The 16,993-nt window shown below is 35.4% G+C and overlaps 2 protein-coding genes across 2 annotated transcripts; both read right to left on the minus strand.

Annotated features, from left to right (window-relative positions):
* Positions 1 to 726: 726 nt before the first annotated feature.
* On the minus strand, positions 727 to 3,487 carry LOC138304592 (uncharacterized). The gene is made up of 2 exons (XM_069244756.1): positions 1,634 to 3,487; positions 727 to 838 (listed from the first exon to the last, which is right to left on the minus strand). Exons 1-2 carry the CDS (start codon positions 3,485 to 3,487, stop codon positions 830 to 832), a joined length of 1,863 nt encoding a protein of 620 aa, XP_069100857.1. The 3' UTR covers positions 727 to 829.
* Positions 3,488 to 7,801: 4,314 nt separating this feature from the next.
* Positions 7,802 to 12,656, minus strand: LOC138304620 (uncharacterized). Its single transcript, XM_069244790.1, has 2 exons — positions 12,266 to 12,656; positions 7,802 to 9,928 (listed from the first exon to the last, which is right to left on the minus strand). The coding sequence occupies exon 2, from the start codon at positions 9,899 to 9,901 to the stop codon at positions 8,711 to 8,713; it is 1,191 nt and encodes a 396-aa protein (XP_069100891.1). The 5' UTR covers positions 9,902 to 9,928; positions 12,266 to 12,656; the 3' UTR covers positions 7,802 to 8,710.
* Between the last annotated feature and the right edge of the window lie 4,337 nt (positions 12,657 to 16,993).

Below are 16,993 nucleotides of genomic sequence, written 5' to 3' on the forward strand. Positions count from 1 at the left end.
TTTTTAACATTGATTTACATGTTCAAAAACATTACCATTTGTTTGGTGCTGAAACTTAATCATATGTTATTGATAGAGATGTTTTGGCGATATAATTGCTATTAATAAACTTTTTAATTTTTGTCTCCAGAATGTAGTGTGAAACCAAAAATGAAAAGCGCATAAGTAATAAATAATTATTTTTATGTCAAAGTTTACACTGTACTTTTAAATCGTATTAGAATTTCAAATTATCAAAATTACGTTTCTTAGCCTAAACGGTTGGGATAAAATAGATGGAATGCTGGCCTGCAAGTTGGTTTCTTGAATGAATCTTCCATTGCATATTGTACACCGGATATGCAACTTCGCACTGTACACCGGGAAATGAAATTCTCACTGTACACCGGATGTGCAAATTCTCACTGTACACCAGAAATGAAATTCTCACTGTACACCGGATGTGCAAATTCTCACTATACATCGGATATGCAAATTTTCGCTATACACCGGGAAATGAAATTTTCACTGTACAACTGATATGCAAGTCTTCAATTTGTTTTTCAGATGAACAGACCACGAATTCAACCTTCGCATTGATGCTGTTGCTTTTAAATATAGTCACTTGCATACGATAAAATTTCTTTGTTTATTTTCGACAAACATTTGTCACTACACAGTTATATGGACTTGGATTCAGGTCATATTTCATAAGATTTTATGGTAATACAGAAAATAAGAAAAAACGTGTATACATCATTGTATTATCGAAGGAAAAATACATCAAATAACAAACAAAAGTAACAATGGATAAAAATACTTTGTCTTCTTGTTCTGCTGGGTGGCATCTTCACATCGACTGAAAAAGAATAGAATTGCATTAATACTAATTTTCTAATTTCCTCACAAATCTTTTTAGTAAGTCTAATTTAAAGCGTTTTAATATTCAATCGTATGCTTGTACTATACATTGGCGCTATGACTTCTTTTCAACATATCATATCAACATTAACAGTGGTTAAGGACTTTTGATGTGTTGCATTGACCTGAGAAAATTTGAAATACTAATCAAGACTTTTATACAGTGTGTCTTGTTTTCCAATTGAAAATTACAGAATGTCCATACGGACATCATGGTGTAGTATTAACCAAGTATTAAATACTGGTATATGTATAACATAAAAAGGCCATTTCCAAAAGACTAAGGAGTACCAGTGTTTGTCAATTTTTAAAGCAATTTACATTCGGATACAGGGACTTATCAAACGCAATTACAATGCATGTATATGAAGGTAGATGAATTAACCCCATTAACATAGTTTAATTATATGTGTATGAAGTATAGAACGAGATCTGATATTTATGTGTCAATTAACGAGAAAACTAATATAGTTAGTTGTCAGTAGAAGTCCAGCTTCAATATCCCTTTGAATCAACATTTCATGGCGACTTAATAATGCGTTTTATACCAAACGAGACGGGCTTCATTACATGCGAATGGTTCGCAACGATACAAATTTTGCGATATTGTATTGCTATCAATACCCGAACATCAATAACACAAATAAGTATAGTACATGTGTAACGCCTAAATCATATTGTACACTAAATGTCTATGTTATGTTATAAGACGAACATGACATATGATACTTACCCTAAAAGCATTCATTATTGGTCTGAAGAAGTCATTTAATGACGAATTTAATGACGACATCAGGGAAGGTTGTCCAGCGGGAGGCATACCGTCTTGGAACATATCTCCTCCCAGTGCCCCTCCGAAGGATTGCCCACTTTGAAATCCTCCAAATCCATCACCCAACCCACCCGCTTGCTGCATGAAAGATTGCGGCATACCACCTCCAATCATGTTTGTTCCAGTTTGAAACGGCACGGGACCACCTGCTGGAAGCATGTTTGGACTAGTTTGAAACGGCACGGGACCACCTGCTTGAAGCATGTTTGTTCCAGTTTGAAACGGCAAGGGACCACCTGCTGGAAGCATGTTTAGACTAGTTTGAAGAGGCATGGGACCACCTGCAATCATATTTGGAAGTGGTCGAATAGCGCCTGACATTGTGTTCGGTCCTGTTTGAAATGTTGGCAATCCGCCTGCAATCATGTTTGTCCCCGCTTGAGGAATAGGTGAAGAAAAGGTTGTGAGTCTAGGGCCTGGTAACAACGGCATCGTTGGCATCATGGTTAAAGTTGTTACGAATGGGACCGGAATCGAAGAAGGGGCGGACCTTAAAGGGGGACCAGTGCTAATTGTGGAAATTGGTGTTATGGATGGAGACATCATTGGCGGAGGTAGTGACTGGAATGACGTCACTTGTGTATTAGGTGGTGCCTGGAATGACGTCACTTGTGTAGTAGGTGGTGCCTGGAATGACGTCACTTGTGTAGTAGGTGGTGGCATTTGGATATTTAATGGTGGACTGGCTGGAGCTGATTGCAATTGAATAGTCGGTGGTGGGAGAGGACGGCGGCTCATTTGAGCATTATCAAAAACAACTGTCTGAGGGGCAGAAATAGGACGCACAGAAGTTAGCTGCATTTCTAAGGTAGGGGGGAAGGGATCAATACTCGAAAGAGGCATAGAAGAAAACGAGGATGAAGGAAACGAAAATGAAGAAAAGTCAGGCCCTACAAACGGAACCATAGAGAATGTCGGTTCATTTGGAGAAATAGAGGATGACGGAAAATTAGCAGGAGGCATTGGTGGATTCATTGTCTGAGAGAAAAAGGAAGGAGATGAACCGGAAATAGGTATCACAGACGGTAACGCCATTCTTTGTGAACCTTGAATTGGTCTGATGGTAGAAGAAGAGCGTATAGGTAGTCGACGCACTGTGGCCAGAGGTGTTGGTCCCGAAATCATATTCACATTTCGCTGCATGGTGTTTCTTACTGAAGGAGCCGAAAACATTAGTCTCCTTGACATTTGTGTTGGGATCGACCTTTGTCCCGCTACAGTTGCTAGGAATCCATTTTTACCTAATTGTCCAACAGGCGATTGTTGGTTGAAAGTTAACGCTTGTTGGTTGAGATTTGACGCTTGTTGGTTGAGATTTGACGCTTGTTGGTTGAAATTTAACGCTTGTTGGTTGAGATTTGCGTTAAGTATAGCATTGTTTAACATTTCACTACCGACGTTACTTTGTGATAAAGCTGTAGGTACAAGAGGAACAGGAGGTACAGGCGAGTTAAATGCCTCTGGCAAAGGAGCAGGTGATTCGTCCGTGTCAGATTTAACTGTTTCGCCAAGCGGTGGGAAATCTATATTACTGTCAGAGATTGCACTAATAGTTTCTCCAGCTGATACTGAACCTTCCCCATTCACAGGAGTGATAGTCTCCTCGACAGTCGCAGGGGCAGCAACTGGTAGCTCCGAGTTAAACACTGTGCTAGGTAAAGCATCTGGGGTCTTTGGCGTTTCCTCTGGAGTTGGTAGAGCACCCACCAACGAAATAACATAGCAGACACATCCTATTACCCATAGGACTTTCATGTTCTAAAACAAAACGAGGTAAAACTGAGTAAATATGACATTGATAGCAATTGACAATAGGGAAAGGAAACATGTGAGATTATTTGAAAGACTAATTGAATAATATTATATACGTTCATGTATTTGTATACTCAAGAGTGACTTAGCGTGCGCACGCTACCATAAAATCCTAACATGAAAAGTGAAATGAAACATTAAAGCGTAACAAACCTTCTCTAAAATGCTCAAAACAAGGATATCACTAAAATTATGTTCACAATATTTACTAGAACAGTACTTATAAATCATATGACAAAATTGTCATCGAAATTTCAAATGGGATGAATTTAAGACAATGTTAACAAAAGGTCGTTTCAATTTTTCTGCTGGGAGAATATAATGACCTCAAAGTTTGGAAACAAGTAAAGTTGATAGCCAATTTAAAATCTTCTCCTCACTTTTGAGGTTGACAAAGTCTACCATGTTTGATGTTATTTGGTATGAAAATTGATAAAAATAAACGATTTTAACCAGATTTTCTGAAATATAGATATAGATGGTATAAATAAGGACATGTTTTGTTCTTGACAGAAAGAAAAAATTTAATAAAAATATGATAGCTACCTTACCTCAAAAATTACAAATCAGGGGACCAAAATCTTATACATTACCTTGGTTCTGTATAGGGCGACGGCCGATGTAAAGTGTCAGTGACCAGATCGGTAGACTTATATATCCCCAAATATAGACACAACCACCTCCCTAATCCGATTATCACAATTTGTCTGTTTGATCAAACGACAAATTGTTATTGAAGAATCTGACCTTTGCCAGGGAAGGATGCGATGCCTCACTAGCCATAGATACATACTTCATCAACCTTGCGTGTTTTATTTTTTAAATTGTAATTGTAAACAACTTACTTTTTTCGCTTTCATATGATGTATACCTCCGGTAGCGGGCGATTGACCTTTCATGACGCCTTCACACTTTTTACAACGTTACACGAACATGATCTGTAGGTTCCAAATGATTAAACATTCGCAATCCTCTAGTCTGGACCTAATCATCTGAATTAATGAATACAGCACGCCTCCCAATCTTTCAAATTGAAGTTCACAGTGTGTTAAGTTTGAAAAAAATGCAATCACAATAAAGCTGAAAAGTTCAGACTGGACAAATTACCTTGAGATAAAAATCTGTTCCAAAATTTGAAAACTTTTCACAGTGAAATTCAAATACCTAAAAAATTTTCTTGTTGACTCTTTTTTGCCAGACTTGAAATTAAGAGTTCAAAATTGAATTCCACGGGAGCCTTAAAAATTCAAACCTAAATCAATGATGTGCACATGTGACATGCTGATAGTGGTTATACTACAATCCCATCTTTCTATGGAAGCAAATATCACAACATAGACGCACCAAGGCTCAGTTTCAAGAACAATCATTTTAAACAATTCCTTATAATTTCCCAGAGGACATTCCTTAGTCTTCATTAAAATTTGTAATGCTTTCCGATGGAGAATGCGGATTTGATAAAATTAAGTATTGTTCATGAAACTGGGTCCTGATACTGACAAAACGAAATTATCATTGATGTATAATTGTACAATATAGCCACAAATAATCACAAGAACCAAACTTGGTTTCATTTCAAGCTCAGGCCAGAACCGATGTGCCGGTACGTTTAAAGTTGTATGACTTGGCACAGAAGATAACAAATTCCTTCATATAGTGTCAGTAAAAATAAATTCAACATAGGTCGATGTATTTGTAGAGTTCCTTGACCGTATGTCCAGCAGACTGTTTACAGTGATCGAGGATGAAAAATTGACGTGGCCCAAACAACGACCGAGAACGGGACTGTAAATATTCATCAGAAATAAGATAATGATCTAAGTTGTTATACATTTGAAGGTCTGAATGATATCTGTGTAAAATAATAAAAGTCGACAGTATATGTACCTTTTTTTAATTAATTTTAATTGATATTCAATTAATGGTATCTTAACAATATTTTTTCTTTCGGTTAGTGTAATGAAAAACCCCATTTGAAATAAAATGATAAAGCAACGGAGTGCATTAATATTTTTCCATTGGCTCATATTCATCTACATGTATAGAGAAAAGAAATAGTCAAACTTGAGTCATTGCCCTTCGACAATGTAAAAAAACTGTTAATGTAGTGCATTAAACAAGTCAGATAGTCATGGACTAACTACGTACTTGGTGTAAATATAACATTTATTGAATAAATCATAATATATCCATGCCTCCTTATCGCGCATTATAAGATAAAAAAAATCATTGCATTGATTTGATGTACTTTATTTGTCTATGGAACAATGTATATTTTCTGCTGATTCAAACATAATCAGTGTTAATCAAACTTAACTGTCGCTTCCTAAATTTTTTGTATGGTTACATTAATGCTTTACAAACACTTTTTTTCTTTTAAGTGTCAGATCGTAACGTGTGTTTACTCTCAGTAAGTATCAATGCATCAACTTCTATTCTTGAAATAGACATTCACCAACTTCTTCATATAAAAATGGACGACATTTCAAGTTCACTATCGCATAAAACTTGCAGTCATGGATTAACGGTCTTGCTTTATTAGATTGTTTTCTTAGACAGAGGGGAGAGTAAAGCAATATTTGCTTTTAAATCCTTTACTTCATCAAGGACATATAGTCTTAGTTTTTTTTATGAATGATTTATCTTCAATATCACATGGTTTCGTAATGGCAGCGTCCAGAGTTGCCGAGACGTACAAGATCCTCTTAAAGATGCTCCACCGCCGACAGAGCATAAACGATACTCATCCTTTGAAGATTATTTTGTGTTTAAACGTTCATGTATATATGATATAAATGTCAAATGAACACAAAAAAAAATAATATAAAATATTTTTTCTTTGCTTTTGGCGCATACGCAATCAGAACTTCATTCCATATAGGGACGCAAATAATTGTTTCAAATATTCTTATCCTGAAGTAAAATTAGAAGCTCAGACTTTTCGATGGTGTAAAGTAAGTAACTTTTGTAACTGAAGACAAACACAAATTCGTCTGAAACCGTTTTTGATAGAGAAAAATCTTTAAGCTAGCATTTGTCTGTACGGAGTATCTTTCCGTTTATGATAAGCACCGATATTATATAGGAGACTTTAGGTTAGAGTTATATATGAGTGAGCTGGAGAAAATTCTTGATAATTATATAGCTGCACATATCAATATTAAGACATTATGCGTGTTCTATCATTCTTCTGTCTTTTTGTGTACATTTATAGACCTATATAAAGAGACGATAGACAGCCAGAATATTTATGACTAGACAAAATTCAACACAAGCTGACTCGACTCTTCTCATAACTAATGAATCGTGTCCGTATTTTACTCATGGTGTAAAGCTTTAGTCTTTTGTTTTGAAAAGCCGACGCGTATTCTATGGTGACAAGATTACCCTTACTATTACCGTAACCGGCCAAAATGGCTACTTCTTTACAGATTTTATAACACACTTTATTTAAAACATCTATAAATATTATTGTTAAAAGTATTAAACTGTATATATAAATTATGTTGAGTAAGTCTCGATAAAAAATAAAGCTGACGTTTAAGCACTCAAGCAAGATTTTATGTTTAGTTTACATGATACTGACGAAGATACTTAAATGAAATTGCCACACACACTGTAATGACGGAGTATCATGTTATCAAATTTACAAAGGCTACTTTATATACACGTGTATTTAGACCTTAAAACTAATAGCACCGGAGTAGATTGATGGGTGTCGTCTTTACCTGTTGCGTAAATAAAAAAAAAATAGAGTAAAAAGACAAATAGTCACAACCTCCAAAATCTAATGATGCATTGTGATCACTTTAAACTCGAATTGTGAGTTTCAGTTTTATACAAATAGCAGAAAACCATCAAAAGCGAATCAACAGCTTAAACGACCGAGAGGAGATGATAGTCATTAAAACTAACAATTAAAGCATTATATACTATAGAAACCTCTCCAGTACAAGTTGTAAGTTTCTGCTACATTTCACAGCTGTGTTTAAGGCCACCTAGTTTTTGACAAGAAGTCGTTTAAAGGTAGCCATTTAGACTCATGTGACCTTGAATGAAGGTAAAAACCATTCAAATGAACACACTTATCAGCCCTTTCACCATTCATGTCAGCATGCCACAAGCCCAATATCAGTTCTCTATCCAAAATGCAATATATCTACCTGGGAAGTTTAAACGTGATCACGTAATGTCAAAGACAACACTGCAACTAGATAGGGTTTCAAATCATGTTGGATGAAAAACTTAAAACACATCTCATTCCTAATGAGTTTATTGATATACCCTAATCGTTTACAATACATAATAGTACATGTACATGGTACAGCACAAGCATAAAACATGATATAGATTAAAAACATTTAATGTATGTATCTACACGCTATAAGCCATGGCCACAATCCGCCGTGCGTGTTATGCGGTCCTACGGGTTTTTTTTCTGACAAAGCTGTGCGTGTTTTTGTTTTATTTTGATTTTTTAAACGTGTTGGGAAGACGTGGTGTGATTAGGGAGGGAGTAAGTCGCGTGCAGGTGCACGTACGTATGAACGTGGCGTACGTGGGTTACGCAAGTTGGGCATAATTAAAAACATACGATCTCCGTACAACATCATCAGAGGAAGACTGACGCTTACGTCCGTTGTCCTTACCTGCAAGCATGGCAATTCGTGCAAGTACTCGCGAATTTTGCAAGGTACAGTTTTTGTCTCGCAGCACCACCTATTTCACTACAATCAATGTTAATTCCTATGCTGGAAGATCCACGTGCATTGTATGTGCAGATCACGTACTTCATCATCACGCCCAACGTTAATATGGTACACGCACCTAATACGTACACGTCACACACATTCTCAGTGCGTCGTTCGTAGAACAAAAGGCTACGTCACAAAAAAACTTAAAAGACTTACAAAGGCAGAATGGTGCACGCGTGTCTTCCGCACGTGGCTAATCCGTGGTTTGCCCAAACCCAACGCAGAGTTTTGCAAGCACTAAAACTGTTACATGCTCCCAAATATATATATACGGAACCGGGTTGTGACCATGGCTATACGAATGGGTAAGCAAATCGTTAAACGTTGAGCATGTACGATAGCCGGAAGGAATTGGGAAATAATTACTTGCTAATAATATATATTTAGAATAGTAAAATTTTAGCGCGATGCCCTATTGGGGAACTCCGAAAAGCTTGGCTAGATCTTTATTCTGGTTAAGATCAAAAGTGGTAGCTTTTTGATTTTCATCAAACATTACACCTCGGGTACTGATGGAAGTACCCCCGTCAATGACAATAGGAGGCAATCTCGAGAAACCTCCATCAATTACTATTGGATCATTGCTATTTGGATCGCGATTTTTCAAAGCTTCTTCGATTCTCTTATTCACAGTGGCTTCATCTACATGATTTGTATTAATCATATTATTTAGCCGATTTCTCACGTTAGGAGACAAATTAGCAAAGGCCCTAGTATTGGAGAAACGAGCATCTAAGGACGTTGGATTCCTCGCAAGAAACGCACTCAGTTGTCTCATTTTCAGCTGTACTTCCTGTTGAATCTGTTCATCCGTTTTCGTGCGTAATGGGATACTGGTTGCTGCTTGATTACCGATATTACTAGCAGTATTTCCGGTTAAACCAATCTGTGATGGAACGTTCGGTTGCGACGCTGGAGTTCCTGGTACAATATCATTGGTTGTGGGATCTACTTGGGCAGTGGGCTGGTCGTTACTTTGGCCTCTTGTTCCTAATATAAAGTCAACGATTCTTTGTGTTCTTGGGTCTGATGATGAAGGATTGCTGGATTTTGATGTTGATGTTCCGGCCTGAGATTCAACATTTCCAGAGTTTGGCGTTATACGATTGGTGCGATGTCTTCCCAACATAAACGGGTGGTTTGGGTTCATCGACGTTAGGCGCTGTCCCAAATTCATGCCCATATTATTACTACGCCCCCTGATGAACGGAAGTTGATTAGTGGGCATGAACGGAAGAGTCACCCTTCGTAGTACCGACGCCAGAGGAGCTGGACGATTTAGCGCTAGTCCTGGGATAAAACGTCCTGCTCTTGACGGAAACATCATCAACAGACCATTCGAGTTCTGCAGATTATTCCCGCCTCCACTAAAGGAATTGAATCCCAAACGTGAAAAATGATTATTTTGAATTAAAGGCATGCCAGGAGAGCGGAAGTTATTCGGAAGTGATGTGGGAATTCGAAATTGTTGCACAGATCTTTGCAGTTGGGCTGGAGGCCGCGCAGGGGCATCAGGCCTATTGCTGAAGAACTGAAGATTGTTTATTCCACGCTGCGCAAAGGTCGAGCCGACAACACACAATAGCCATGCAATCACGTACATCTCAGCTGTTTGTATGGTACCACGGGTCTGAGGAAAAGAAAAAGAGAAATGCCGTATGTTATAAAACTCTTTTTATTAACTGATATTCAAATTCAATGTTCCAGTCTGTCAACAATATGTGTCTCTAAGTTAATCATTGTTAATTATTTAATATATTGTGAATCCATATTGATGTAAATTACACTTTGCCTTATCCTCGTGCTTATACTTTCTACAATAAAATATGTGGACGGAGTGAGAATGAGAATCTGCATTTTAGTCAGTTTGATGTTTTTATGAACAATTGCTTACAGTTACACTTATATATATATAACAATGGTGTGTACCAATAACTTACATAACATTTCAGAATTATTTTACCTTTACATCTTTGTAATACTACCCCGTAAATCATTATTTAAGGATTAACTTGAATAGATTTTTTTTTTATAGAGATATAACACAAAAATCTGAGTGTACTCTAAATAAACCGCGAAGCGGTTTATGATGAGAGTACATTCAGATTTTTATGTTATATCTTCATAACATAAAAAATGTATTTGAATTAATCCTTATAATTCAATTTACTAAAGATTATCTCTTCAATACTCAAAATTCATTTTTGGTCTCTTTTGTTTATGAAATCATTACGCCGTCATCTCAGCCAATCAGAAGCTACGTTACGTTTTTCCTTTATGGGCTGATAAAGTAAATTTTAAGCCAATGAAAATGCTCGTAACAAGCAAAATTGAATTATAAATGATTATTACTAAATGGTAAGAAGATAATGTATTATTATGTCGGAATATTGGTACGTAATAACTTCTTGGATGGAAACAGAATAACAATGTTAGAACTATGATAGGCGACTCTGCCTTGGCGAGATGAGAACTACACGTATGTTAAATTAATTTAAAATGTTACTCTTGGGCGTATATGATAATTTTGATTGCGCATTCATGACATATTTTTCAGTACCGGAGGTAAAACCCTCATAAAAATAAGACAATTTCTTCTCACGGGAACTGATGGATAGGTTAAGTCTAACTGACCAATCGCCAGCCAGTATATAACCACGCCTCGTGCTCGCACGAGTACCTATTCAATGTCGGAGCAAATGCCGTAGCATATAATGGAAAATACAAAGTCACTTGTGGAACCCGCACTGTTTTATTGACAGTTGGAAACAACATAAACTAAGTTATTGTTTTATTTATTTGCCATTATAAAGTATAATTACAGCTCATGACGTCATTATCATTGACGCGAGAAACAGAAGGGACATTTGTAGGGTATCGTGACGAAGTTTTTAACTGGATAATTTGATACTTTTTAAATATATATATATATATATTCTTTTAAGTGTCTCGTAAGTCAGATCTGGCTGGGCATTTTTATTCTAATTGGTAAATTATTTATCATGGCTGTTTTTTACCCTGTTGTAAAAATGTGTGACACTCAAATAAATAAAATATTGTATTGTATTGTATTGTATTGTATTGTATTGTATTGGTATAAAACAATTGATTTTCGCGTGCGATGAAATTAAGCGTGTTTCGCAATAGAAGAAACAATTAAGAACATCATTCGAAAAGTTGTCAAACATAGGTACGATAGAACAATGCGACACTTAATTGTAAAATGAAATCGCCACAAACAAGTAATAAGGCATGGAAACACCGCAGAAATATATGGGTTTACAGCTTACTTTGATTTTAATAAATGTGTCAATTTGTACAAGCTCGCGCTAACTAGACACATTTAGCCAAAAAATACTGATATTTAGTTTCTACGAAAGGACATGTATTGTGTAATTGAACTTGTGTTCAATAGCCTCACTTTGACATAGCCTCACTTACTTTGACATAGCCTCACTTTGACATAAAGATAACAACATAAAATAACGACAATATTGTAAATATTGTTATACTCTAAATATAGAATGCAAGTAATAAGGACACAAATAGCATTTGTTATAATTAAATATTTGTTACATTAAATATTTTTTATATATGATAATTTAACAGGTTTGTATCATTCCTGTTTTTGTAATAAGTTTTGACAGAATGTATCAATTGTACAAGTATATCTTAGAAATAATAGATAATAACACCATTATATGATACAGATTGTATCGCTATGTAAAATCTATAAAACCATAAGTAGGAAACAGGTATATGATGGCTTGGTCTGTAAAATAGCCATAACATTGTTCACGCGGTAGTTAGTCTAGTCGATATAACATATGGATCTAAAAAAAGTACAGAAGATAGACAACGTTCCAGATTATCGCCAAAGGAAATTCCAGGTTGATGTGTAAGAGGTCATTTTCGTTTCGCCATAGATGTTAGGCCAAAAAAATATTATCAATGAAAATAAACTTACATGCTGCTTAGTGTCCGCACAATGGGCAGGAGGCAAGGTGACTAGAGACCATCACACATATATAAGACGCATATCGCTTTGTTGATTTTTGTATCATTTCTTCATTTCAAAACAACCTTTGATGAAGTACAAGAGGCGGTAATAGGGGAACGGGGAGATAATAAGTAGAAAAAATAACAATCTAACTTTCCTATAATTTTCAATTTTCAGAAAAGAAAAAAAATGAAATATTGTTCGTTTTTTGTTTTAGTGACGCGCAGTTGTCCAGCGTTTTAAGGAAAATATACCCTCAATAGGGACCCATTATCTGCAGGCGGAGATTAATCTAACGTAACGAACTACACGTTTTCTGATCGATGGGACGGACGTCCACAGCCCACGCCATGCTTCGCTTCTCACCTGTCACTCAGAAAGTACAAAGAAGCTATATTTATTATAACGTTTATTAATTGAGCTATTACTACAACATACCAATATTATAAAGTAGATTTTTTTTCTTGTTATTGATGATAATCATGCAATGTAATATTCCCCTGTTGTTTTATATACATTTTGTTTACATTAATTTTACATGTGTTCGTTGCATGACACGACAGATATTGTTCTTATAACTTTCATCTAATGCGTTATAACCACAGATAGTGTACATCAACTTGACAGGTAAGTGTTTTATTGTTATTTCCTGATTAGATAATATACGATTGTAAAAACACACACATATATATAATATGTATTTAGCATTTACTTTGACATCAATTTGGTATAGGTTATTGTAGACATAAAATATCGCTAAATGCAATGGTGCTACATGTATTTAGTTAGCACAAAAGGCTATATTTGATAAATTTTAATTCCTTATCGTTTGGAACTTATTATGTTGTTGATTATCATTTTTTTTAATCTTCGCGTGTTTAGCATGCGATATGTTTTTTTTTTTTTTTTTTTTTTTTTTTTTTTATAAAAACCCAAGTTTCGATAAATAGGTTAAATAATCGGTTCAACTGGAAAATGTCTCTCTTGCTACCCGACCAAACTCAATGTCGGTAAAAAACCATTCAAGGTGACACATGTTTCATTCAATATTCCATCTTCAAAGGAAAATAAGCGGATCCAGACTGAATTCTGCAAAAAACGGAAATATTGAAACATGAAAACGATAAAATTAAGGTCGACGATGACAAACAAAATAGGAATTTGCGCTACGAGAAATGATGATAATCTATCCCAAGGTGCATGCAAATGTGACATGACACATGACTAGTATTGTGTTGCAATGATTGATCGCTTAAAACGGTTTTTATTTTCAACGACATAAACAACATGTTTACAAAAATGATGACAAGACAATATAGACTCGACAACAACCACATGCATTAAGTATATATTATGAACAGTTGAGTAAATTTTCCTTCGCTTTGATATTTTCGCGATTTCGCGGGACACTGGTATAGTCGCAAAAATGTGTGATCGAGAAATTAAATATCTTTTATACCTTTAAAGCCAGTTTCGCGAAAATCTAAACGCGTTAAAATTGAATTTCCTCATTTTTAGTTCAAATCAAGAAAATAACCATCTACACAGTTACACAATTTAACAGTTTTATTTTTTTTAGTTTGACACTGAATATGAAAACACAATAATGAGCCCATGAACATTTACTTTTATCAGAATATGTGATTAGCGTAGGTAATTATAGGGCGTATAATTTCTGAAAGTGGGACGACTGGTTTCTTAATATAATGTAACAGGATTCTGTGTCCTGAATAATTCAGGGGCGTAGCTCTGAAAAGTAGACAGTAAATAGTACGGACACGAATCTACACAGGATATGCCTCCCAGGGACGTGTGCATCGAGGCCTTATAACACGCATTATGTACTGAATCCTTTAAAGATACCCCTTCGGCGGAGAATCTATCAAAGTTCGCATTGAAATCGTTTTGGTGAAAACCTTTTGATGCAAAGTCTACGAAATTAGTTCAAAACTACATCAGAATGTGATAATAATCTATTTTCCTATCAAAACGATTAATACAAGCGAAGGCGAAAACCTTTTGATGCAAAGTCTACGAAAGTAGTTCAAAACATTAAAATGTGTTAATGATCTATTTTCTATAATTTTCTTATCAAAGTGATAAACACAAGCGAAGGCGCAACATAAACAAATACCACCAAAATAGAGCAGTTTATGTAACATATATTTATAGGATCAATTAACACTCGATCAAACTGTTTCGAATTATCTCTATTTCATTTCCAGTGATCACTCAAATGTAATCGCTAAACCATCAACGTTTTCTACATTATGTATACTTCATATTTAAAAGTATTCATCTTGGTAGGACCCAAAATAAAATGCAAATTGTCTAGACAATAATGAGATAATCACCGACTTTTCTGTCCTGGGTTGTCTTATTTCTTTGACCTATGAAACACTGACAAGTGAAATTCTTACAAAAAGCATTTGCCGTCTTAATAAAAAAAATCTTTAATATATGTAAGTTTTTTACTTGCATAATATCTAATGTCTTACTGCATGTTTGCTTACTGATTTGTATTATGCGTCTTTGCATTATAATTATTCATTAATTTGTAACTTCAGTTATGCTATTTTCCTTGAATATTCATTAATATGTATAATATTTGTTTTATAAAATCACAACAACACGCTTGAATCGAATACATCATGTAACATGCATATGGATGTGTGTATCCTTTTACAAAATCATTTACAACACAGTGCTACGTACGTGCTTTTGAAAATTCCGCTAAGGAAGATAGAAGAGAAAGACGCACAAGAGCAGATAAAAAATAACAATGTGGTTTGGAGAAGGAAAACGTGGTCAAGAGTGGACAATTTAATCGGAACCATCGACTGAATTATGTGAGACAGCGTTTTCTCTCATATCTGGGTGTACTAGTACATGTAATACTAGTTCATCTCATGCAATACACTCAAGTCATTGATGACTCCCCGCGAGCAATACCCTCGTGATGTCACCGAGTCAACAAAATAAGATGTTTACTCGCGATGGGAATGGAAGCCAAGCTGGTAATATTGTAAAGGGCAAAAACAATGGGTTTTGTGATACAAAATTTGCCGCGATTTTCAGGTTTTGACAATCGATTTGCAGTTGCAGTTTTCATATTTTCTGAATGTACCAGTAGCATTATGATGTTGCATGCTGAAATGCGTTGTAACGTGTATCAAATATATACTAATAATTATAGAAGTCTAGTTGCACGAGATGTTCTTTTGAAGGATTAACTGTCCTACATATACCTTGTACATGTCCTGGTTATCAGATTACATTGCCTCTAAATCAGCGTTAATTAACGTCTGTCCGTCTGCCTGTGACCGGCAATTTTATAGTAGGGCAGACAATATTGCCATGTAGCTGGTCCATTGACTGGCAACTTTTTGGTCCAGATAGAGTACTAAAGATATATACTAAACCAAAATAGCAATAGCATTGTAGAAAATTTGAAAATCAAATTGTACAAAACAAAATTATGTAATTTGATACTCTGGTTTTCAGTCAACTTTGTTGAGAGCGCACCATACTAAAGCAGACAAGAGCTGTTGGAGAACAGCAAAGCTCGCCTATTCAGAAAAAGTTGATGTTCAAGTATTTACTATTTAAACATGGAAATATGACAAATTAACAGACTCAAAAACCCCCTAAAGGGCCCCAAATTGGTTGTATTATCAAATTCAGCATCCATACACATTAGGAAAATAAAATCATAAACATTTATGATGACTTATGCTTAAACAATTGACAAAATAGAAACTTGCTCAAAAACTTTAACATGGAAATATGACAAATTAACGACTCAAAAAAACCCTAAAGGGCCCCAAATTGGTTGTACTTAGTATTATCACGTTCAGCATCCATACACATTAGGAAAATAAAATCAGTCCCTGGGACCAGCTGTAAAAAAACACTATGATGAACACTATCGGCCTTATTTTGCTTTTAGGAATAGACATGTATACACAAAATTAGTATAGCATATCCCGTGGAAATCCATAAAAATCAAAAGAAGCACCGCAATCTTAAGTTGTAAGCAAACTCTTCTAAATAGTAATTCCCTCTTGGTATCAATGTTTTATCCATAATGCCATTCACACTTCTGTTCCTGCCCAATCTAAATCGATCCTCAAAGTTACATGTACACACTAAGCTGTCTCTTCATGTTTGAACTTCTCAGACAAATACCATGTTGCTTAGACGTCTGTGACACGTTAAACTTATTTCTAATGATTATCATCATTTACCGTCATTAAAGGGGAGGGTAAAGGGAGTATTTAACTATTTTACTACTTGTTCCAATACCAAAGGTTTCCTCAATTCCCCCTTCACTGGCCCCAACTCTACTTGGACCACACATGCTATTTATACTTAAAGATGCTCCATGCCGACAGTGCATAAATGACATTCATCATTTGAACAATAATTGGTGTTTAATCGCTTATATATATGTCTAATTAACACAGAAAATAATATAAAATAATTTGTCTTGCCTTTGGCGCATGCGCAATAAGTACTTCATTCTATATAGGATATAGTGCCACGGAATTTTTTCGGGATGCAATTAATTATTTTTCATATTTTTAACTTGTCTGTAAAATTAGAAGCTCAAACTTTTCAATGGTACTAATGATGTAAAGCATGTATCTTTTGTAACTGAAGAAAAATACTAAATCGTCTGCTCCTGTTTTGATA

Source organism: Argopecten irradians, chromosome 12, assembly GCF_041381155.1.
Source record: "Argopecten irradians isolate NY chromosome 12, Ai_NY, whole genome shotgun sequence".
In the NCBI taxonomy this organism is placed as follows: Eukaryota; Metazoa; Mollusca; class Bivalvia; order Pectinida; family Pectinidae; genus Argopecten; species Argopecten irradians.

What these genes read in the sequence shown, in the direction of transcription:
- LOC138304620 (XM_069244790.1), bottom strand. Translation starts at nt 9,901, where the DNA reads ATGTACGTGATTGCATGGCTATTGTGTGTTGTCGGCTCGACCTTTGCG.
- LOC138304592 (XM_069244756.1), bottom strand. Translation starts at nt 3,487, where the DNA reads ATGAAAGTCCTATGGGTAATAGGATGTGTCTGCTATGTTATTTCGTTG.